This window comes from Marmota monax, unplaced genomic scaffold (assembly GCF_021218885.2).
Source record: "Marmota monax isolate L192 unplaced genomic scaffold, Marmota_monax_Labrador192_F-V1.1 WCK01_AAM20220418_F8-fsc00027, whole genome shotgun sequence".
In the NCBI taxonomy this organism is placed as follows: domain Eukaryota; kingdom Metazoa; phylum Chordata; class Mammalia; order Rodentia; family Sciuridae; genus Marmota; species Marmota monax.
In genome coordinates this window covers 5303455-5329331 of record NW_026694617.1, presented here as the reverse complement: position 1 = coordinate 5329331, position 25877 = coordinate 5303455, and the positions used below count along the sequence as shown (strand labels likewise).

Sequence of the window (25877 nt, the reverse complement as noted above, 5' to 3'; positions counted from 1 at the left end):
AGTAGTAAGATGTAAATTTTATCTTTACTCTTCTATAAGTGAATCATTTCCCTTCCCTGTCTCTCACTATTTTCAGGACTTTTCGCTTTGTCTTTGATTTTTTTCGTATTTTGAATATAATACATGCAGTCATAACTTACTTGCTTCTTCCTTTCTTTTTCCTTTAATTTTTATTTTCTCTTATGTTTATCCTTGGGATTCTCTGAATTTTCTGGATCTGTACTTTTGTTTCTGACATTAATTTGGAGGAATTCTCAGTCATTACTGTTTCAAATTTATCTGTGTTCATTTCTCTTATTTTAATCCTTTGGTGTTTTCATTATGTGTGAGTTATGCCTTTTGTATTGTCCCACAATTCTTCAATATTCTCATTTTTTTAAGATTTTATTTCTTTTTGTATTTTAGTCTTCCTTCTTTTCTTTCTTTCTTTCTCTCTCTCTCTCTCCCCCTCCCTCCCTCCCTTCCTTCCTTCCTTCCTTCCTTCCTTCCTTCCTTCCTTCCTTCCTTTCTGTCTTTCTTTCTTTCTGTTGAGGACCAAACTCAAGACTTTGCATGTGCCAGGCAAGTGCTCTACCACTGAGCTAAATCCCCAACCCCTGAATTTTTATTTTCAAGTTTTAGTTTAGAATCCTCAGGTTATGATTTTTTTATTTAATTGTATTCCATCTACTGATAAACCTATAAAAGTCATTCTTTTTTTTCCTGCTACAATTTTTGATCTCTAGCATTTCTTTTTAATTCTTTATTGGAATTTCCATTGCTCTATGTACATTGCCCGTGTGTTCTTGAATGTGGTCCACTTTATCCATTAGTACCAGTGGCATACTAACCACAGTTTTTAAAATTCCTAGACTGATAATTCCAATTTTCATGCTAAATCTGAGTCTGGGTTGGATGCTTTCTCTGTGTCTTCAAACAGTATTATTTGCCTTCTAGTATGCCTTGTGATATTTTTCTTAATAGGCAGATAGGATGTGCTGGGTAAAAAGGAAAAAAAAGAAAACTGTTATTAAGAGACTTTTAGTAATGTGATGGTAAGGGGTCAAGAAAGTGGAAGCATTACATACAGTTTTAGTTTGCAGCAAATTAAGGGACTAATTGTTTTCTGGATATTTGATTTGTTTATGGTTTTCTTTTTCTAAAATTTTTTATTTGTTCTACTTAGTTGTACACGACAGTAGAATGCATTTTAATTCGTCGTACACAAATGGAGTGCAAAGTTTCACTTCTCAGGTTGTACACTGCATAGAGATGCACCATTTGTGCAATCATACATGTACCCAGGGTAATTATGTGCATCTCATTCTACCATCTTTCCTATCCTCTTAACCCCTCCTCACCTTCCCCTTTTGCCCAATCCAAAGTTCCTCAATTCTTCCCATCCTCCTACCCATAGATTAATATCCACTAATCAGAGAAAACATACAGCCTTTAGTTTTTGGGAATTGGCTTACTTCACTTAACATAATCTCCTTCAACTTCATCCATTTATGGCAAATGCCATACTTTTATTCTCTTTTAATGCCGAATAATATTCCATTGTGTATATAACTTTTATTTCAATGGTCTTAATCTATTTGGCAGTCCCATGGGACAAATCACAACCTCAACCTGCAGCAGCACTAGCCTTCTAGGTGAAGACTTTGATATTCTGAATATGATTTTTGGGTTCCAAAAACTTTGGATTCCCAAAGCTCTCTATGATCACCATAGTACCTTCACACTGCATTCTAATTACTCGGTATTTCACTTATGAACTTCATACATACAAGAACATAATTTTTAAATTCCTGCTGTGTATCATTTTCTGGACTATGTATAGAAAACATGGCACTACAGCACTCATTAAAATAAATATAATTCTTGCCCTTGGAGAGTGCGTTTTCTTGATCCCTGTCCCGACTGTGACTTTATCATTAGCCATGTGAGAGCAGGTGCTTCTCCCTCTTCTTTCAATGTGCTGTATGTGCCCAGATGTTTTTGACACTCAAAAGAGGTTTCTTGATTAAGTGAATAAATAATTGCTATCAATCTATAATTTAATTTACTTTATTCAATGAAATATGGGGATAGTCAGTAAAAGAAATGCAATAGATCTTTTTATATCTTTAGATCCCATGCAATTTAAAAGTGTTTTAAAATGGGATGTACATGGTTTAACTAGTGTTTCACACTGAGTTGTGCCATTGTTCTTATATAAGTCTGTGATAGCAAAGGTCAAAGATTTTCTGGGGAGTAGTGTAATCACATTTCATTGAATCTTACCTGTTCCATGAAGCTTTTAGAATCTTCTGCTCAGTTTTCAAATGTTGCATAGAAGCCAGGTGCAGTGACATATGCCTGTAATCCCAGTGGCTCAGGAGTTCAAAGCCAGCCTCAGGAAAAGCGAGGCTAAGCAACTCAGTGAGACCCTGCCTCTAAATAAAATACAAAAAGGGCTGGGGATGTGGCTCAGAGGTTGAGTACCTCTGAGTTCAATCCACAGTATAAAAAATAAATAAATATATAAATATTGCATAAACAGGATCTCAGATTGCCCTTACTTTGCCTGCTAGGCCTTTGTAATTCTATATGTGTAGCTAATAAAGTAGTTAGAATTAGATTTGGTCTCATTTGTATTGTATCCTATGTCTGTACTGAATGGTCTGAACAGGAGATGGTAGTCTTGCTTTAAAAAGGGAAGTACCTGTGTGAGTTCTTTTTCATGAGTAAGATTTGTGATTATCTTCCAACTCCTTGTCTTATTTCATCTTGAGATTTCCATTCCTTTGCTACCTTGGCAGTACCATCTCTTTTTCCAACACCTGGCTTATTATCATTTTCTCTTCTAATATGTTTTTAGAAAAGCACTATTTTTGTGTCATTTTCATCTCATTGCATACACTACTAGACACTTCCTTTGTACTTCAATTATTTCAGTCATTGTAGGGCTTAGGAAGGCAATTTATGTATTGCAGTTCTACCCCACCAGTTGAGTAATAATAATGGACACATCATTTAACCTTTCTAAGTCTCAGTGGGTATACTAATAAACCCTATCTCCTAAGTTTATAAAAAAGATTACATAAAATAATACATGTAAATTGCTTAACACAGTACATAGTATATATTGTTTATTTTTGTTGTTTCTATAATTTATATTAACACTGCCTAATAGATTGTAAACTTCTCAAACCCTGATATCATCTCACAATTTTTCTTGTACTCCCTCATAGAACAGGAGAGTATGCACTCCAACAAATGCTTTTAGAGTCAATGGCTCAAGAGCAAAAAACGAATTAGCTAATAAATGCTGAAAATTTTGATTAATCATGCTTTTCTTACAAATTAAAGATATTTCCCATTTGTCAGTATGCAATATTCTTTAGCATTCAGTTACATAATGTAAAGATCATTCAGATTCATGAAACTGAAAGTGCTATCTATAATGTATATTTTGTAAATGTATACAGATTAAGATGGATTAACTTAAAACTGTAGGATAATCTAAATAGCTACCCTTAAAAAATTACCACTGGCATTTTAATGAAATGTTATTTTACAACTTTAAAGCTCATAGCAATATAATTAGTAATATGTGTAATCTTTATTACCAATCTTAATCTTTTTTATATGACTGAAGAATTATTTTATGGTAGTACAATTAAAATAATGCTAAAAATGTCAGCATAACAGAATTAAACTAAAGTAACTACGACAATATTGTACCCCAAACCAGCTAATTTAAATGCAAAATACTTTGTAAAGGCTATTTATCTGGGCTAATGCATGTTAAGGGATTTAAGGAGTAGTTTGTATAACTGAAATAAAAGGAAAAAAATAAGCACTGTACAGCAATCTTTACTATTGTTTAACATGAGGGAAACATTAAATAGGTTTATATATAGGCCACTTGAGGAAAATATATTAGAAGCCATATCACTACATAGTAAATATAAAGGCAACTGGCAAGCAATGGTGCATTCATAGGCTTTTAAAGGGAAAGCTTGAGATGCTTAAAATTGTCCTTTTACTGCTGATGGTACATTAATTATGACAACTAGACTGAAGATGCCCAGAATTTTACTGGTATGTTCTGTAGAATGGATTTCATAAAGACATAGCATTTGATGATTAGTGCATTACAGTGGTCAGATTTTTTTCCTGAATCTGTTTATATGTCAATTCATAAGAATGACTCTGCCAATTCATTGTTACTATAGGTTAGAATACAGAGAGATTAAAAATAATAATTGTACAAAATAAAACTAAGCTTAGTGTACAAACTTTAGAGGGAAAAAGTAGCAAAATTCACCTAGATTTTTACCATCCACAGAGTATCACGCTTGATACTTGGAACATGAATTTATAGTTTCTCTTACCTGATAAATAATTTTGAATTTTCTTAATTAAAATGTTTTATTATATTACATAGAATATTTATGTGTAATTAAAGGAAGACCAGGAATATATATTATATATAAATCATGTATAATAGTGGATCAGATAGAGTTTTCTTGAATCATTTTAGGCCTTCCTCTTTTTAGATCCTCAAACAGAATTGTTGCTTTTATATTTGATCCTAATTGTTATAGTCATTTCTATAAAAAAGATTGGTGAACATTGAAGGTATTTTAGTATAGCTTAAAAACTTATGGTTCTTAAAAACCATAATCCATTCAAATTGTATACAACTTAGGACAGAATCATAGACCATGGATCTGAGAGATACTAGATGTTGTAGTATTTATTGTTAGAACTCCACTACTGGAAGGAGGATTCTGATTTACCAGATGATGCACCACATTGTATTTGTTTGGTTTTGATTCTGTAGGTCCCAGCACACCTGGAAAGTCCTGCAAGACCTCAGCTACAGCGATCCCAGAAACAGCAAGTAAAACCCTTCATGACCCTTGACCACCAAATCGTCCACCAAACTCTCAAACAGTCACACCCTCCAGGGCCAAGCTGTGTGCTTCTGCCACAACATGGACTTACGAGTCCGGACAGTGATGCTGGCCTCCCAGGAAACCCACTCACTAAGTCACTAGCTCTTGGGAAAGAAGATGGCAGTGAGGAATGGCATGTATGTCTAGTGGCTGGTTGTGAAAACTGTGTCACCAGTGTTTGAGAAAAACACTTAAAGGAATTGCAATCAACATGTTTATAGTAAACATTCCAAATGCAAATTAACTTAACAGAAGTAATGCTCTAATTAATCTGTAATCATGCATTATATATATATTAGTTATTGTGCATAGTAAATTGCAATGATTCATTTTAAATATTTCAATTAGATACTAACAAGAGTCAAAATAGGCCCTAAGAGTAACATATGTTTATAAGATTTAACTTTAATTTTATAGATTTCCTGAGTAACTTCTGTTGAAATACTTGTCAATAGTTATATTATCTTAAGTAACCACTAATATAAAACAGGTGCAACTTATTTAAATAGCAGTAAATTTGTGCTTTAAAAATATTCACTAGAATAAAATTAAAAATCTTATTGTACTTACTATTTCATTAAATTACATCTGGATTTATTTTTACTTTTTATTTTCAGTATATTAATGTCTATTTTTAAACATAATTGTCTACCACTTGCTAAATAATAGGAATTTAGTGGGGCTGAGGATAGAACATTCATAAGGTTTTATGGAGTTTATGTTTATTGTGACTTGCTTTTAAATGAATCTTCAAAAAAAAAACACTTAAGAATGAATGGAAATAGATCACAACTGGAACTTGAAAAAGCACTTTAATATCTCAATGTAGATAAACTACAATAACTGAGCTCTCTTTTCTTTTTCTTTGTCCCCCTTTGATTTGTTAGATGGAGCCATGTTCCTATGATCTCCCAGGATTAATCTCCCAATCTAAATTCCTGGTGATTACTGCTGATTTCAGGATGATACTTTTCAGCTATTAAGTCTGTGGCCTCCAAGCACAAAAGAGCAGTGTTCAGAAATTCCATTATTTGAATCCAAATTATAGAGGAAGTTTTTTTAGACAAATTTTATATCAATCTGAAAAAGAGAAAATAAGGATCTGGTAGGTGGTTTAATGAAATATGAAACAACCACATATTAGGACACTGTAAAAGTCAAAATGGAATGTAAATCTCTCCACATGTTTTTACTTGAAACTTTTTTGATAGTGGACACATAAAGAACTTTCCAAAAATACAATGTAGAACCAGGTTTTCTATTCACTCTTCAGAGATTATAAAAATATGTGTTGGATGAAAATCATCATTTCTACGTTATTTGTTAGAACTACACCAATACAATTTATCTTACAACTACCTTTTATAAAGTTTATTTTCTTGTATGAAAGATGGATTTTTAAGGGAAAACAACATTTCCTAAGTACATGAATATACCAGTCATATGTAGGCAAACCCCCAAAATGTTCATGTATCTTATAAATCATGCCTTTTAAATTTAGATGGATAAGCAATTTATATGTCTCCAGAGGTTTTCTTAATTTTTTTTTTTTTTGTATTGGGGATTAAACTCAGGGGCATTTATCCACTGAGCTACATCCCCAGACCTTTTAAAAAGTATTTTATTAGAGAGGGTCTCACTAAGTTGCTGAGGCTTGCTTCTGCCTCAGCCTCCTGAGACAGTGGAATTACTCCTAGCATGTTTTTTATTCCTTAGGCACACATCTTACTTTTGTCTTTATGATAAGTTTGTACATACACAGGAATTTTGTCTTTATTGGTCCTTTAGGTGTTTCCTGGGATGGGTTGAAAATCCTAAGAAAGAAATTCCTAGGGGCAATGTGAAAATGGCTGCAAAGAAAGTTTTCTGTTTTTTAAACAATTGTACTTTAAACTGTGTATACAAAAGTGCATTTTATAGCCATCATTAATGTTCATTTAATCATAATTTTATTTGTTCTTTAATCATTTTAATCGGTGTATGATCTCTAGCTTATCATGTACATATAGTCCTCCCCCACCCCCTCAACCATCCACAGACCTACTATCTTTAATAAAGGAGGAACCCTGTGCTGTTGCCATTTCCTAATATCATTTGATTGTTGCTAGAAGTCCATGCCTCATAGCAGAAAGTCTCTTTGTACAGAAATTTTAGTAGAGAACCACAACCTCTTAGTTGTGGGGCCTCAGCCCTCAACATTTCTCACCTGCATTTCTATACCTTGAAGAGTTATTGATGTTAATGTTTTAAGAGTTCCAAACACAAAGCTCAGAGTGGGAGCTGTTACCGCTCTTTGGTGTTTTTTCTAAGCATTGTCCTCCTATGACACCAGGGAAGATTTCTTTAATTCAAAGAAGACTTCAGAAATCATAGGTACCACAAGACTAGTCAGTGAAAAAGCATCCTTGGATTCAGGATATAGTGATTGAAATTAGTAATAACTTGGTTATTAAAGATCTCTGAGAGACATCAAATCAACAGAATGATTTTATAAGCACATGTCTTTCCAGGATACAATTCAAATTTGTACAGAGAACACATAGAGAATCTTCTACACTGGACCCTTACTCCTGGCATGAAGTTGTTTGTCAGCATCCCATGGAGTTCTGCCCTTCAGCCATATGAGATCGCTAGTGGTTCTCATGGTGGTTCTCCTTCTCCTATCTTTCTTTCCCCCCTTTTCGTTCAATCTTTACCTGTTGTCTGAATAATTCCACTCACCCTGAAAATGGATTTCAAGTTTCTTCTCTAAGATGCTTTCCCTGGTGATTCTCTGTCTGGATTTGATGCCTATTCTCTGAGTTTTTATGGCAATGTTTATATCACATGGGGTATAAAACTGCACTCCTTATACTGTTTTCATAGCACATCTCCCTTTTATAAATATTCACTTAATTTTTCTTATTCTCCAGTTCATTAATTGTTTGATGAAAATGGCTTGTCTTATTCATATTTACATACCTAGCTCCTAAGATGATTTTCTGCAAAATTCTAGTACAGGTTTTGAGCAAAATTATGAGTCAATGAATAATTCAGTCATCCAGCCCTTGGTATTCATGGTTCTGCCATTCATATAGAGTTTGAGTTCCATGAGAGCAGATACTTTATAGTCATGACCATTGTGTTTCCAGTTCTTACAACACAACCTCACAATAAGCATCATTTAATAAGTATTTGTTAAATTAATATATGAATAGTGATCTGATTTATTGCAAAATTATCTGAAAGTATCTCAACATTTGATTTAAATTTGCCAAAATCTTGCTTAGAAGATAACATTGATGGGATCTTAAGATATTTTTTCAAACTTAGTGGAGTTTACTCCTGGTTGTTTCTGCACATTTTATAAAGATTAGAAATACTACATTCATATAAATCAGCCTTCACACGATTTTTGAGTTTATATCATATTTTAAAATTTTACTGAAGAGAATATAATTGGATAAAAAATATTTAGAGCAGTCGCAGGGAGAGAGACAGAACGAGAGAGAGAGAGAGAGAGAGAGAGAGAGAGAGATAATCATTTTTTTTTTAAATATAAACTTTTAAGATATTCTTTAGCTTAAGTCTTCTTTGCAGTAGAAGGAAGATTATTTTAGAAAGGAGCTGAGGATGAGAATAGAAAGTTGACTGAAGTTACAACTATTGAGCCAGTGTTAGGAGTCCAATCCTGCCTCTGCCACTCACTAACTATGTGACTTGGGATGAGGTATTGATCATCTAACAGTTTCTTCAGCTGTTTAATTCAGATAATAATAGTACCTACCTTGTGGGTTGTTGTGACAATTAAATGACCCAGTGTATGCAAAGCACTTAAAAGGGTGCCTGGCACATTTCATGTACTATGTAGGTATTTTATATTGTTACTGTTTAATGAATAGTTTTGTTGTTTACTGCTATTGCTATTATTATTCATCAGAGAAGGTAGAATAATATGTCTCCACATATTCTGTATCCACATCCTCTAGCCAGCTAAAAATTGACCATTGACATTTAGACATCTATCTGTAAGAGAAAATCAAAACATTTTAAAAGAAAAATGATGCTTATATGGAATCATCTCTCTATATGTTAAATTTATGGGCTCTGGGATGAAATACTTCATGTGAAACAGTATTTTTATCACTACTGATTTCCAAAAGAGTATCTTTCTCCATTGTCACCTGAGAATTCATGGAAGCAAATGGACCAGAGTGTCAGGGTGACCTCCATTTTCAGTTCTAAAGTATTCTGAGTTTTTACATATATATAACCTCAATTTAAACATATTAAAACAACTTAAAAGTTACTAGAATTATTCTCTGTAACTTCAGAGTGAAGGTCTACTTTTATCATTATACACATTATTTTAAGCATATATTTTATAAAATTTATATTTTGCTAGATGGAAAACATTTTTGAGAATATAATGGGTATGGAATCAAGTTTTAAAGAGGAAAGAACAGACTCTCCTTTGCTAGTGTGTGCGCGCGCACACACACACACACACAAATAATGTTTCCAAACCCAAGGAAGGCAATGAGACTGAAATGCTGAAATAAATAATTTGATGATTTAAAAAAGAAAGAAATTTAATTTGTTTATCAAAAGGTGTTTTCTTCTGCACTTTCAAAACAGACAGAGATAACAGAAAAATATTAATAAGCATTTGTTGGTGCAGACCAAAGCTTATATCATGTCACTGAGAATATTATAGAGTTCATTCTAGTATCTTTTTCTGTCTGTACCTCTGTCTGTCTCTTGGGGTATTTGATCTCTACATACATGCATGTAATTATATAGTTAATCCAACACAACATTTTCTATGATTTAATCTTTATATTTTCTATTTGAGCTCAGCATGTTGTCTAACATCTTCATGCGGTCATGATTCAGTTTTGACTATTTTACCATGACTAATAGCTATGAGATTTAGAGGCTCTGCACCTTTGTACAGGACAGAAAAAGAGCACAACAAAAGAACATATAAATTTTTTTTTTAGTCAATAACTGGAGCTTAAATATAAACTTAAGAAAGAGAAAGATATAACAGGCCTCACCCTACTTTAAAGTATGTGGCAAACTTCTGTGTTGAAATCAGTCCAAATTCCTAGAACAATATTCCATGAAGGCATGATATCTTATCTCCTATTCAACTGCTGTTGCTGTCTCGTTCATTTATTTATCAGAAAAAAAAATTTATCACTGAGAGTATTTAAAGTTTTTCCACACTTTTTGAAGAATTATTCTTAGTTTGTCTGTTTACAGGTTAAGACCTTTTAGAAAACATAAGAAAAAAAGGAAAATGATACATTTTAATTAATTAATTTTTTAGACTGACAAAGATTCTTCATCAGTAAATCAATGGGGTGGACTATATTGTGGTAGATATTTTAAATTTAGGGCCTTAAGAAACAGTTCAGGAAAGCATCCCTTTTCTTCATTGATTGCTAAACAGACTAATATAAGAAGTATTTCTTCCTTCATTTCCTCTGGCATGCAGGACTCCTTGTGTAACAAGTCATTAATACTAATATTATCTGCCAAAGTTCAGATGAAATTAAAATTAAAATCTATTTTTTTAGGATGAAGTGATATATTTGTCTATCTTTTCTTCCTTCAGATTTTTAAATAGCATAGTTGCATGAAAACCAATTTTATAGATAAATATATTACTAATGCTAATTTCCCTGTATAATTTCACAACATGAGGATACTATTTAACTTCTGTATTCGAGGAAATGATATTAATTTCATACAGTTTCATTTTTCCCTGCATGTGGTACTTACTTCACTTAAGTCATATATTGAAACATTTTTAGTCAAACTATCTTACCTGTCTTGCAAAGGTGGTATATAATGGCTTACTCAGGGCAAACTGGTGGTAATGACTATCAGAAATTTGTTTTTGATCTACAGAACATACTTTTACAAAGATAGCTACTACTGGACTATCTGTATTTATATAAAAAATATCTATTGCCCAAACAATCAATGATCATCGATAATTCTAGATCTACATATTAAACCAAGCAGTTCAATTAATAAAATATTTTTAAATACATACAATATGCAAAGCATACTACTCAGCTATGTGAGACTGAACTTTGAATGAGACACATCAAGAGATGTCCCATAGCAAGATACCCCTGGGAGTTAGGGAGAGAATTGGTGTGGATCTTGATGTGATGCTCAAGTTCTAATCTAAATGTTGCACACATCACTTATTCTAGCTTTACTGTATTTTCTCTTTTTGCATTATGGGACTAGTTAAAAATATTTGTCTCTGTGGCATTTTAAATTTATACCCTAGTGGACACCATGTGTGTATTTTGAATGCCAGAGAGTTGCCTTGGGGCCCAAATGAATGAGAAATCATGCAAAAATGAGAGTTTCTAAAGACATGTTTTAAGAAGAGATGATGTTTTAAGAGTGGATGTTTAAGAGTGGATGTTTCTGATTAATTTAAGCCATCCTGGTATCCCTATCACCTTTTCCAGAAATGATTTTAATAATGGGCTTATGCTGCATTCTTGGCATAGCCAAGGACTGCTAAGAAGTTTCCTTCAGTATATAAAGTAGTCTCAAGAGAGAGAGAGGGTCTTTTCCCTCTCCCTGATGTTATAGGACAATGTGACTTATGGAGTGTCTGTAGCCCTGTGATTTCCAAAGGGTAGACAAGTTGAGGAAAATCAAAGAAATAAAAGACATACAAAGAAATATTGTTTCTAGCCCCCTAGAGAATTGTTTGCCTTTGAATTTCACATTATGTATGTTTTAAATTATTATTGGATAAGCTATTTGTGTCAGGATTTTCTGATTCTCATAATCAACATGGTTCCTAGAAGATGTGTTTAGACAGGTGTGACAACCTCTGAGAAAAAGTGCTTCTTTTTGCCCTTAGTTACAGTTAAAGCCCTGGGATAATTCTTACTGAAGCAACTTCTATCAAATATTTATCCATAAGCTAATTTCTCTATCCACCCTAGTGCTGTGGGTTGAGCAGCCCCACACCACAAATTACTTAGATTAAGAATCAGGGAAGCAGGATTTGTCACCAAAGTAAATGTAAATTGGGCTAAATCACCAGACATTGTAGCAAGTTTCAAAATGGAAGCTATTTTCAATAGCAATAATTATTATCAATTAATTGTTCACCAACTATGTGATGAATGTTTTTCTGAGTACTATATTTTGAGTGTATTTTTCAGACTTATCACAAAATACGCAAGGTTTTGAGCAATCTATTGAGTATACTGTTAGTCACTTTGGGGATCCTTTGCTGTGGCCTGAGCAGAAAAGTTTGGAGGTTACTAAGTTAAGATTTATCCAAAGACCAGTACTACACATAGACTTAACTAACTTGGAAAGCTGTTAAGGAGGAGTGGGATTTGTGGAGGTCCTTCAAATTCATCATGTTGGAGGAAGTAGTTGAGGATTTTATGGATCCATTTAGCACAGGTATTTCTGACCCATCAATGAATGCTGAGCGACTAGAGTTTCTGATCAATTTCTGTTTGATCAAGAGAGTTAGCCACCTGTCCAAGCAATTAGTTCCATTGTAACTTTCATGTAAACTGGACTGAACAGAGCCAAAATGCAAGAAGCATCCAGCCAAATCTCTGCTTGCTTGGATGCAACCTCCCAGTCTCTTCTCCTTATCATCAACGGTATTTTTCTCTTCTCCATTTCAACCATCCCTCACGTGCTCATATCCTAGATATATTGCCATTTTTTTCTGTATAATTTTTATTACATCTAATTTTTTTAGAGGACTTCTAGTGTTCCTAGCTCACTAATTGTTTAAGCCCCTTGAGATGCCAAACCATTTGGTTCTATTACTGTTTTCAATTGCTATTACTTCCCTCTGGCAATATTTAAAAAATTTTTTTCTTTAAATTGTCTCAAGTACTGGGTCTGCCACTATAATCAGTTCTCTCGTAAACACTGAATATAATACTTCTCACCATCTCCTCTCCTAAAACAATGGCCTGTTCATTATTTTATTCATACCACCTAGCACAGTACCTAGCACACCATAGTTGCTCAGCAAATACATATTAGCTAAATTAGTAAAAATGCATACATATATTGGAAATAACTTTTATCACAATTTCTATAAGGAATACTGTTGATGGATAAAAGACAGTGGCAACAAAGATAAACACAACAATTATAATTGCTACTACATATTTGTTACTATGTGACAAGGATTTGGCAAAACTCTTTTGATGAAAACTGCATTTAATCTTTACAACAAATCTATGAGGTAGAGACATAATTTTATAAAAGAGGAGAAAGGTTTAGAGAAATTTAGAAACTTACTGAAGTTCATACGTTTAGTTAAGAGCAAAACAGAGGCTTGAATCTAGTCTTATATAAAAATCAAATGCAATGAGTTTACCCATTCTGCTGTGCCAGCACATACAAGAATGAGGTCTTCCACAGAATTATAGAATTATAAATTTGAAAGGACCTGAGATAGACCTGATCCTCTGACATACTCCATCTAAACGATTGTTTAGCCTCTGAGTTTAGATCTGTCTTTATGTAATTTCCACTCATTGATCTATCTCTCCCCTTTTTTTCAGAGATGCAGGTGTACGGAATAATTTAGTTCTTTTAGCATATATAGGTATTTTTCAATCAAGTATTTGTAAGTGCTGGTGGCATTTGGCAATCTAAGAAAACTGTTATAGTTCAAGACCATTCCAGAGATGAGGACTGAGTAAATATTAACAACTTCCCCCCACCCCATGCTTAGCTGGAACTTGAAAGGACTGCATAACATCAATGAGCAAGCTTCTGTCAGTCACAATCTAGACCAGATTAGTCTTAAAGTCCAAGGAAGAAGCAAAGTTCACCTTAGTGCTGAAATTTTTGCACCTTCTCCTAGTTATTGTTTGCAAGTTTAAGGAAAAGAAAATGATGAAGGAGAAAGAGAAAACCATTGCTATTGTGAAGGTTATAGACCCTTCAAAGCTAAAACTGGTGAGCAAGTGCATTTTGGAATTCTTACAGTGTTTGGAGATGAATCCAGCTTAAATACTGAATTTAAATTTTATAAATTTGTACTCAATAAAATAAGGTATGTAGAAGTTGAGCTTTGGAATATGTAAAGTACTATTTACTTCATTAACAGGCTTGTTTATTTATAATATTGCTTTCAGTGCTCTGAGCTACATTTAAAAATATTGCTATATTCTATTTGGTTAAAAATTACTAAAATTTTATTATGATTTTTATATAAAAAGATGAGGGTCTAGTACTTGTCTCTTGTAATGTTTATATTAAATTAACAATTTTATTAATTTAATATAGACAATGTGCATGTACAATATATGATGCAAAAATACTTACAAGTTTTCATTTTTCTGTTTTTTTTTCACTTTTCAATTTATGTTATAAACCAGTTTGTAAGAGACAAGGGGTCTCCCAATGTAGTCCAACTAATTATTTTTCTTTACTCATCAGAAACAAGAAACTATAAGAGCAATAACAACATTGTGGAATTTTTCTGGTCAATGTTTGTCATTGACACCTCACAGTGATATTTAAACTAATAAAATCAAGTTAGAGGGAAAGAAGTGATAAGTAGTCAAAAACTGGGAAAAGCAAGTTTCCTACAACTAAATGAACAAGCACCCAAAAGTAAGGAAATTAATCTTTCTTCATATGACTTTTTCATGTGTGTGACCACCACAGTACACAAACTGCCTTACAGTGTTTCTCTTTTTACCTGAATTTTATATTTTTTAATATATACAGTTGCTCTATGTATTAGTCTCCTGCTCATTTTTATGATTTTCAGTTCACAATAAATGTCTTCATAGAAAAACAAGACAAAGGATCTAAAAAACTTGAAATCTTCCATCAGCTTTCCTTAAATCTCATGAAATATTACACATGATATATTACAAATACACATACTCATATATAAAAATCTGATTTTTTTTCCTCTTGCTTTTCATACTGAGAATTTACCTGAGAATATAATGTGTAACTATATAAAATGCTTTCACATTTTTTGTATTTATAGTGAAATTATTTGGGATAGTACATACATATATGTATATACACACATACTTACCTCTAGAAAATTTTGAGGTAAGGAAATTTCTCTTTAGAAAACTATTTCTGTGGTTGCATTTTGGTAGTAAAGAAATATTTTGTCAAAATATTTATTTGTCTTTTAAAAAAAGTCTATGAAATGTATATTTTATGGGTAGAATTATTTTATATTAAAATAGGTTAAAATTTAGTTAAAACTTATTTGGGACTGTAAAGAAGACTCTAGTTGAAGAATTTTTCCTTCTTTCCAAACTCTTACACTACTTTTAAGTTGTTGTCATTTCTACATTTATTATCAACCTTGATAGATAGCATTGGCTTCTCTGCTCTTTTTTATTTTTGTTGTTTTATAATTATACATAATAGTGAAAGTTATATTTTTTCACATGCACGAAATGGAACAATATAAATAAATCAATTTTGATCTCTCTGTTCTTCCTTTGTTTCCACCTCTACTCTAGTGTTTTTCACTAGGAAGTATGGCAAACTTATTTAGTTGCTTTTAATTTTGTAAATGTGAAGTTACATGAAGTTACGTATGGCATATTGTAACTTGCATGTTTTCTCTATTATATTCTTTATGAAGAAGTAGACTTATTTCTATGAACACATCACATTTAGTCTCTTACCTTATTATTTATTATTTTGGCTAGAATTTTATACACAAAGTTGACTGTCAAAAGGAATGATGTAAAATAGATGAATTAGAATATTTTCTCAATTAAGAGTCAAATTTGCTGTAATGTTTGGATATGTTTGTTACCAAATTAAGAAAGCTCCCTTGTCTTCCTAATAAAGTAAGAATCTTATCATAATGGGAATAACTTTTATCAAATACTTTTTCTGAATTTATGGAAATGATCATACATTTATTTTTCTCTTTTAATATCATAAAGTTCACTTAAGGGAAATCCAACTTCATTATGGAATATTACCTTGCTTGTATTATCTTGGATTCAAATTGCTAGTAATATTTTACTTGAGATTTACAGTGATGAGTGAAATGGGCCTATAATTTCCATTCCTCATAATGTCATTGTGTGATTCTGGTCTCAATGAATTGGGTCACATTCCATCTTGACTCTATTATTGGAAAATTTTTGTACAAAAGTGGCATGATATATTTCTTGAAAATATGACATTTCCCCCCATAAATCTATCTAGTCCAAATATTTTTCTCATGAAATATGTTCAGTTTGTTTTTAATCTTCAGTAGTCATAAGACCATTGAAGCTATTAATTACTTTTTTGGTCAGCTTTATCAAATATTATTTTTCTAAAAATTTATGCATTTTGTCTAAACCCAATCACAGACAAATTATCATTGGTAGGATCTCAGCATTTTTACTGTGGTAAATTTACCATTTACTATTTTAACCACTTTTAAGTATATAATTCTATGGCATTAAATAAATTCAAAATGTTGTGGAACCATCACCACAATAAATTTTTGTGAATCTTTTCATTATCCCAAACAGAACTCTATCCATTTGATGATAGCTCTCCTTTTCTCCAACTCTCAGTTCCTGTTGATCTTTATTCTGCTTTGAGTCTCCATGAATGTACTTATTCTAGATATCTCATGTAAATGGAATCATATCTTTTATGTCTGGTCTGTGTCATCTAGTATTATGTTTACAAGGTTCATCCATGTAGTAGAATGGATCAGAATTTCACTTACTTTTTAAGGTTGGTGAATATTCTGTTTTGTGTGTATACCGCATTTTGTTTATCCATTCATCTGTTGATGGACATTTGAGTTTATATTTTTTGTCTGTTGTATATATGAACTTTGGTGTACAGTATCTGTTTAAGTCCTTGCTTTAAGCTATTTTGGGTAGAAGTGGAATTGCTGAATCATATGTTAATTCTATAACTTTTGGAGGAACCACCATCTTGCCTTTCACAATGGTTGTAAGTTTTTACATTCCTAACAGCAGTGGACCAGTGTTCTCATTTCTCCACATCCTTTCCAACACTCGCTATTTTGAAAACAGTCATTTTTATAAATGAGAAGTGATATTACATGTGGTTTTGATTTTCATGTCCCTAATGACCTGTGATGTTTGACATCTTCATGTGTTTACTGGTTATTTGTATATCTACTTGGGAGAAATATTTATTCAAGTCCTTTACTTATGTGTGTATAAAGTATATATGAATCTTATATACACATGCTATCATATGATACCCAAATCATGGGCAATAAGAGAAAAAAAGATAAGCATAAATAATACATATGTGTATATACATATACATATATGTACACAGAGAAAAAGAGAATGGATATTAATTTTTTCATCAGGTATGATTTACAAATAATTTTTCTTGTGTAGCTATCTTTTCACACTCTTGATATTGTCCTTACTTGTACAAAATTTTGAATTTTGATGAATTCTAATATCTGTAATTTCTTTTGGCATATGTGATTTTGGTATCATATCCAAAAGATCATGGCCAAATCCAGAGAAAGGAATCTTTATGTTTTAAGAGTTTTGTAATTTTGTCTCGTATGCTAAGATTAATTTTTGTGTGTAGTGAAAGATAAGGACCCAACTTCATTCTTTTTCTTGTAGATATCCAGTGTAACAAACGCCCACTGTTAGAACTGTTCTTTTCCCGTTGGATCTAGTCTTGGCACTCTTGTGAAAAATTATTTGGATTGAGGATATAGCTCATTTGGTAGAGTGCTTGCCTCACATGTACAAAGACCTGCGTTCTATTCCCAGTACCACAAAAAGAAAAAAAAAATATTTGAAAATATATCAGAGAGTTTATTTCTGCTGTTGTCATTATGCTCCATATGTTCGTATATTTGTTTTCATGGCAGAATCACACTGTTTAGGTTATTGTAACAATGTAGTAAATTTTAAAATTCTGAAGTGTGAGACCTCCAACATTTTTTTCCTGGTCATTTTAGGGTCTCTTGAGATGCATATGAATTTTTGTATGCATTTTTCTTTTCTTTTTCCTCTTAATTTATTTTTACTTTTTATTAATTGTTTTTAGTTATACACAGTATTAGAATTCATTTTGACATAATAAAAGCATAGAGTTTATATCAAGTTCAAGTGGATGTATTCAATGATAAGGTTCACTGTGGTATATCATGTATGTACATAGAAAAGTTATGTCAGATTCACTCTACTGTTTTTCCTTTTCTTATCCTCCCTTCCTTCTCTTCAATCCCCATTCTTCACTCCACTGAACTTCTTTATTTCTTAAAAAAAATGCAGTTGAGTTTTGGTATGGATTGCATGAATGTGTAGATTGTTTGGGTAGTATTACAATCAACAATATTGTTTTTCCATTCATGAACATGGAATGTCTTTTCATTATTGATATTTTCATTAATTTCTTTCAGTTGTATTTTTTAGTTTTTGGTGTACAAGTATTTAATTTCTTGTCTAAGCATATTCCTAAGTATATCATTCTTCTTTATGTTATTTTAAATGGAATTGTTTTCTTAATTTCTTTATCAGAATGTGCCTCATTAATGTGTAGAAATGTAACTGAGTTTGGTGGCTTGATTTTATGTCCTGTACCTTGACTGAATTCAAGAGTTTCCCCTTGGTAGAATCTTTGGATTTTCAAAATGTATCAAGCCATCTGTGAACAGAAAGTGTGTTTAGTTTATCTAAATCTAAAATTAATCTATTTTTTATATTATTATTTGAATACACACTTTCTTTAAATATTGTTTTGTCATATTCCAGACATTTCTTTATGTGGTTTTTCAATTTCAGTGTGATTTTATCTTTACCCTTGAGTTGTTTGACAACTTTTAAAAATTTGCCAATATTTTGTAATCCAGTGTTTTATTAATTATGTTGAGCATTTCTTTTGACTGAGTACATATCACTTTTCAAACATTTCATATGTACTTTAGAAAGCTATGTATTTTGTATTCTTGTATATACAACTACACGTATATAGTTTAACATATGGATAGTTGTATATACAAGAATACATATATATATATATATATATTTTGATATATAGCTATATATCAAAGAATATATATATGTGTGTGTGTATATATATATATATGTGTGTGTGTGTGTGTGTGTGTGTGTATCAGGCAATGCATTTATATGGATATATATATATATATATATATATATATATATATATATATATTCTTTGATATATATATCGTGCATTTATATGGATATATATATATATATCCATATAAATGCATCAGGCCATGCATTTACTTTTATTTGTCAAGTTTTCTATAGCATTACTAATTATTTTTGTCTGCTAGACTTTTCAAACTATTGCTAAACTATTCCACTATAATGATTGATTATTCATTTTTCTTTATATTCCTAACCATTTTGTGTCACATATTTGAAATTTTTATGCCTGCATGCTAATTATTGTAAGACCTTTTTTTAAAGCTTCTTATTTTATATTGACTCTTTTCCTAATAGTGTTTCTAATTTTAAATCCCATTTTCTCTAATATTAATATGGTTTTATTTAATATAAATTTTCCTATAGTTTTTATCTGTGGGTATATTGGGTTTCATTATTTCATTCCCAAGTTTTGTATATCCTTTCACTAGGCATATTTGTATCTTGTAAGCTATTTACATTTAGTTCCTATCTTCTTATTCACTATGTTAACCCTTCAGCCAGCTGTTTGACCTATTTACATTGATTATTATTAATTGATATATTTCACCTGCTTCTCACTTTGTTATTTGTGTTTCATATTTTTTAAGAGAGAGAGAGAGAGAGAGAGAGAGAGAGAGAGAGAGAGAGAGAGATTGGAGAGAGAGAGAGAATTTTTTAATATTTATTTTTCAGTTTTTTGGTGGACACAACATCTTTATTTTTATGTGGTGCTGAGGATCGAACCCAGCACCCTGCGCATGCCAGGCGAGCACACTACCGCTTGAGCCACATCCCCATCCCTGTGTTTCATATTTAATATATTTATCTTTGATACTTTCTTATCACTTTTATGTCTTTTGTTTCCATGCTAATTTAATCCACTGATACTGAAATTATCCATAATATCATACCAAGTTATAAGGTTATAGATTTCATTTTATCTTTGTTTTTGTCCCTCATTGCTACTTTTTTTTATTCATGATAACTGCATCATGATATTTGATCAATTTTATTTTACTGTTTTAAACTCTACCCTTTAATTTCTCTTCTTATTTAGATATATTTCATCCAAACTCTTTTCAGTTTAGTCTTTGTGGGAATAAATCTTCTTAAACATTTTATTTATTTAACATTGTATGCTTAAGAATATTTTTATCCTAGCCTTATATGTGAAAAACATTTACCTGAGATACAATTGTGTTTTTTTTCTTTCAGTTTCTAAAAATATTGATTTATTTTATCTTTCCATTTAATTTTGTTATTGAAAATTTTTATTAGTCTGATTCCAGATTCCTCACAAATGACTTTTTTCCCCTTTCTTTAGGCTTTTAGATTTTTCTCTTCACTCTTCAATTTCAGTATGCTATGTCTGGATTTATAGTTTTCCTATTATTTTCGTTTGTTAGCATCACATAGACACTTTGATTTTAAATAAATATAAAGTAACAATAAAATAAAATAAAAATCGAAAGTTTTTTACTTAGATAATTCTTTGAAATTTATCTCCATTATTTCTTACATTTCACTTCTTCACTTTATCTTTTCCTTTTCTAAGACTACTATCATGTATGTTTTGATTTTAATAAATTCATCCTCTATATTGTTTAACTTTACTTTTATATGTCCTGTGTGTCTTTCACTCTCCTTTCATGTTACTTTAATCTGATATTATACTTTATTAATTATTTTATTCCTTTCCCAATGAATACATTAAGAAATGCTTTTTTGTTGTTATTTTGCAGGGTTTATTCCCTAAGTAATATATTTTTTCATACTTCCTATTTCTGCTTGGTTCTTATTGGTCTCATTGGTCATTACTACATTTTCTCATTATTATTTTCTATTGTAAACTATTACAAATTCCTTCTCTTATTTGTTTTAGGCTAATTTAAGAAGTTTGGCTTCCTTTGCTTTACTTTTTTTTTCTTTTCATGATATTTATAATGCATATTATTTTAGTTTTGAAATAGACATTTTGCTAGGTGTTTGCAATTTTGCGTATGAGCTTATTTTCTTCAGGAACTACTGGCTATTGTTAATGGAAGTTTGTATGTAGAAAGGTCAGACCCAATATATTTCAATTCTTATGATTTCAATAATGGAGATGTGAATACAATCTAGATACCAGGAAATCACTGTTAATCACTCATCACCTCAGAGTAATTTCTCAGATCAGAAGTTCACATTTTTCTATCATAGAGAAATATTGTCTTCTAGAGAAATGTGCTCCACCTTGTTGAATAGATTCTATAGCAAATTTCTTATTTAATGTCTTTAAACGGTGTTTGTTGTTAATAAAAATGTTCATCTATTGCCATGCCAAAGGTTTGCCTTATTGAAAAAGTAATCTGCTTTTTAATCAAAATAAGTATTTCTTCATGAAATATCTATCCCATTGCCTAATGATCTTTAAAATGAAGTTAAAATTTAGACCGTATTGCCTAAGTAACTTACACCTTTGATAACTGTAGATATAAATTTGCTTCATAAGCTCTTCCAGATGTACATATAATTGTTAAATTTCCACTAACATTGTACTCTTACATCTTTTAATAGAGAAAAGGCACTTTAGATTAGCAAAGTGTATTACATGCTTGGAAATTGAAATCCAATAGTGTAATGATATTCAAAAAGTGATTAGCCATTTACATGAAATAGAATAGTACCTACAGCATAAAATTAAATAGGTTATTAATCATCATGCTTTAGGGCATAAATTAGACAATAACCAAGGTCAAGAGAAGATGTAGCATAGCTATAGTTAAGCAGGATTAGATTCATTATCAGAATTCCAGCTCCATTTCTAAGGAATAAAATTCATTGGCTACTGTCTAACCAGGTAATATGGACCCATGAAGTGCTATAGTTAGGACCCTCTGGCTTTATTGTTACAATGTGTATGTAGGATAGCTCTTTCTCTTCTGTAACATTTCTGCAATTTGCCACTTCAGTATTGACATCCATCTCAATTCAAGCTCTTCAGAGAAAAGCACTCTATCCCTGGTTCCTTCCCCCTCACTCCCTATCCTTTTGTTCAGCGTGTCCATTATGATTCTCCAAAGCATAGTGGAAATGTACAACTCAGGTTGATGATTCCTTATCTCATAGCCAACAAACTTTTCAAAAACAATCTTGGAATGCTGTACTTTTAAAACTGTGACTAAATGACTCACAACATAGGGAAAGCTTTGCTTTTTTCTCCCATCTAAATGTATTTATCAGATACTTCTAATTGTATTTATCTGATACATCTTTCCAATTTGGTCAACTTTGTCCTCATTTTGCACATGAGGAAATTGAGAAGGAATTGACTTGAAGAGTACCCTTCCAATTTCCATAAATAAAAACACATTCTGAAACATTAAGTGTGTATAGAACAAAGGTGATAAAGCCTAATAAAGTCAGTTATGTGGTAGCATATCCTATGATCACAACTACCTGGGAAGTTGAGGCAAGAGAATTATGAGTTCAAGGTCAAGCTGGGCACATAGCAAGATCTTGCCTCAAAATAAAACATTATTTTAAAAGACTGGGGACATAATTCAGTGGTAGAAATTTTTGTCTGTCATTTGTGAAGCCCTGAGTTCAATCTCTAGTATCACCAACAAAACAAAAGAAGGAAATAAAGAAGTATTATATGCACTATAGAAAGGTCTTCATTGACATGTACATATTTTTTTTTGCATTTAAGTAATTTAAACCATTTTTTTTCAAAATTCTTTTTCCTTAGAAATATATAACATTTATTGCATATACTATAGTGGTATATTACCTTAGAAACAAATTTTGATCTTAATATATATTTTGTTTGTATTTATTTCCAGTCTGATTTTATAAGTATCAAATAGTTCTCTCAGGTTGAATTGTAGTTTTACAAAAAGTGGGAAGGTGGAGTTAGATTTTCCATAATAATCTTGTTAAAAACATGTTTGATTATATGTATTGTTCATAGTCCTTTAGGAAAGAAAAAAATGTTGATACTTAGCTTTTGGCTAATTGCCTAGAAGTGGAATGAAAACCTTTAGAATGGAAATATTTTAAAATTTAAGATCTTACATTGAAAATGTAGCTTGTTGTGGAGTAATAGTATCCACTTGGAATATGAATATTGTTTAAATTTAATTTTCTTGGAAGATCAAGTCCATAAGCATGTTTTAAATAATGAATTGGTACAGTTTTGAATTGTGTATAAAAGGCCTTAGCTTTTCTAAAAATATGTTCTTAAGAAGGACTTCATGAATAGCAGTGTTGTTATAATTGGATGTACTCTATATTCACTAGAGACAGAAGTAGTTTTAGAATAGTTTTGGTTACCAACTGGCATATTTATAATAATCTAGAACATTAAGTGTGCAATGAGAACTCTTCCAGGAAGGAGAGTTCCTCACTTAATTAGCAGTGTAAAATGCCTCTTGACTGTGAGTTTCTGGTAGCATTGACGGCATTCAGAAGCCTCTCAGATATTCAACCATTATACCTAATTTGTGGTGCAGAAGGAACTTTCCATTTTTGCTAAGATGTGTATTGATTTTTGTCCAAAATGATAATTTTAATTGTATTCATTTATAACCACATCTTATGCTGGCTCAAACTTCCATAGCTTTGTAAATATTAATCAGAATTTTCCTTCATGCATGAACTGATTTCTTTTTTTGTTTAAGTATAAATAGATTTTTTCAGCATATCTTATCCACAAACATTTCATAATGTATTTAAAAATAGTTAATGCATACTCACCCTCTTATTTAAAATTAAAACACTATATATTCCCATTATTGTTATTATTATTATTAACAAACCAACAAATTTAAAATAAAGATTTTTAAAGTCTACAACTAACTAAATGTATCCATGTGCACAGAGGTGTTTGATTGATTGATCTTTTTCTTATTCCTCTAAAGTTATCTGGAAATATTTTGGATGTTTATAGTGGCGAGCCCGGGATTTCACCAGTTAATATGGGGCTTACAAGTGCTTCCTGTCCAAGTGGTTTACCAATGAAAAGAGAAATTACAGGTAATGTTACTTTTATATTTTTATTCTGTTTAACTTTTATTAGCTACAACAAATATGAGAGACATGCTTGATCATATTAAATAGAATTTCTAAAGAATATCAAGATATTTGGCTAAAAAGGAAGCAAATGAGAGTAAATTAATCATTTTTACAGTACCTACATTGTAAGTTAATTTAATTCACAGTTTAACTGAATTGATTAATTAGTAGTTGTATGTATGTGTTTATTAATTGTATACACACACACACACACACACACACACCCCACATCCTTCATTTAACATGGATTCATTTTGCTATTGAATAGATGGAATTTATTAACATGGTTGCAAAATGACATATCAAATTAGGGAAATTCTTTTTTGTGATTACAATTGGATATAAGACAAAAGCTTAATTTGTTTTTTTGTGTTTTAACTTATTTTATGGATTTCATGAAAGATTTGCATTTAACTTTCTCAATTGGGGAAAAACCCTAAATTTTCTATAGTTCATTTAAAAACTGTTACAACTCAGAAGAGATAAAGGACAGAGTCAAATTCTTCATGATACATAGACACGGCATAAGGATTGAGAGGTTATTTTCCCAAAGTTATATATCTGGTAAGAAGCAGAAATAGTTTAACGTAAGGATTTCTTGACTTACAAATCCAATGTCAGATTTCTTACAATAATAAATATAAAATGTATTTGAAATTTTTATAACAAGTTTATATATTTAGAGCTCAAAACTGGTCTACAGTAATTTTACGTATTTAATACTAACATTTTAAGTAAATACAAAATGGATGGTCTTAGAGCTTAATAACTCAGGCATGTTTAAGCATTTAAATTATTTAGATTATAATTAATGACCACAGTTTTAAATGATTTAAAAAGAATGTATTACTTTATTACCTATTTTAATATTATAATAATTCTAAGACACTTTCTAATTTTCTGCTGTTATATAATAACAAGTTAATTCCCCCAGTTTAGCAGCTTGATGTAAACATTTGTGACCTTATACATTCTATGAGGATTGGGACACCAGAAGAGGCTTAGAAAATTGGAGCTGAATCAGAGTCTATTATGTAGCTATAATCTATTATAATTATTATATCTATATTATATTATATCTATTATAATCTATTATGAAGCTATAATCCAGATGTCAGTCAGAGCTCCACAATCTGACCCTTGACTTAGGCTGGAAGAGGCACTGCCAAGGCAGCTCATTCATGGCTCTTACATTTTAATGCTGCTTGTTGACAATTGGTCTTGGTTGATAACTGTGTGAATCTTTCTCTCCATGGGTTGCTTGAGTGTCCTCATGACATGAAAACTAGTAATCCAAGGGGTACAAAAGTAAAAGCTAAAACATGTCTTGGAAGCCACAGTAAACATTTCCACAAAATTCTATTGGTTTCACAGGTCAACCCATTCCGTACTGGAGAGAATCATCAAGGGTGTGAGAATCATCAAGGGCCATCTTGAAGGCTGATGGCCATGAGCACAATCACATAGCACATGGAGGGTAGGGTCATTTACTGGAAGAAAGTGTGGAGTTCAATATAGATACCAGAGAAATGTAGTTAGTTCCAACACTTGGGGTGTACAAAATTACATTTATTTATGAAGAATTAAGATTGGAATAATTTCTTTTTGAGTTTCAAAATTTGGAAAATAATAGGTAGGAATAGCAGTGATTGAATAGTTTAATATAGTCTGTATGCTGCACCATTTTCATAATCATCACAGTGATTTTCAGGTAGATATTACG

The 25877-nt window shown here is 31.4% G+C and overlaps 1 protein-coding gene across 3 annotated transcripts in view; it reads left to right on the top strand.

The window, feature by feature from the left end:
- Nucleotides 1–25877, top strand: part of Tfec (transcription factor EC) — a 186993-nt gene that overhangs the window by 142047 nt on the left and 19069 nt on the right. For 2 of the 3 annotated variants that reach the window (XM_046422522.2, XM_046422524.2), the window contains 2 exons: nt 4814–5065; nt 24001–24115. In XM_046422522.2, the coding sequence (XP_046278478.1) occupies nt 4814–5065; nt 24001–24115 (367 nt within the window). Of the gene's footprint in view, nt 1–4813; nt 5066–13741; nt 13899–24000; nt 24116–25877 lie in introns of those variants that run through there. The other variant, XM_046422525.2, reaches the window with a different exon arrangement.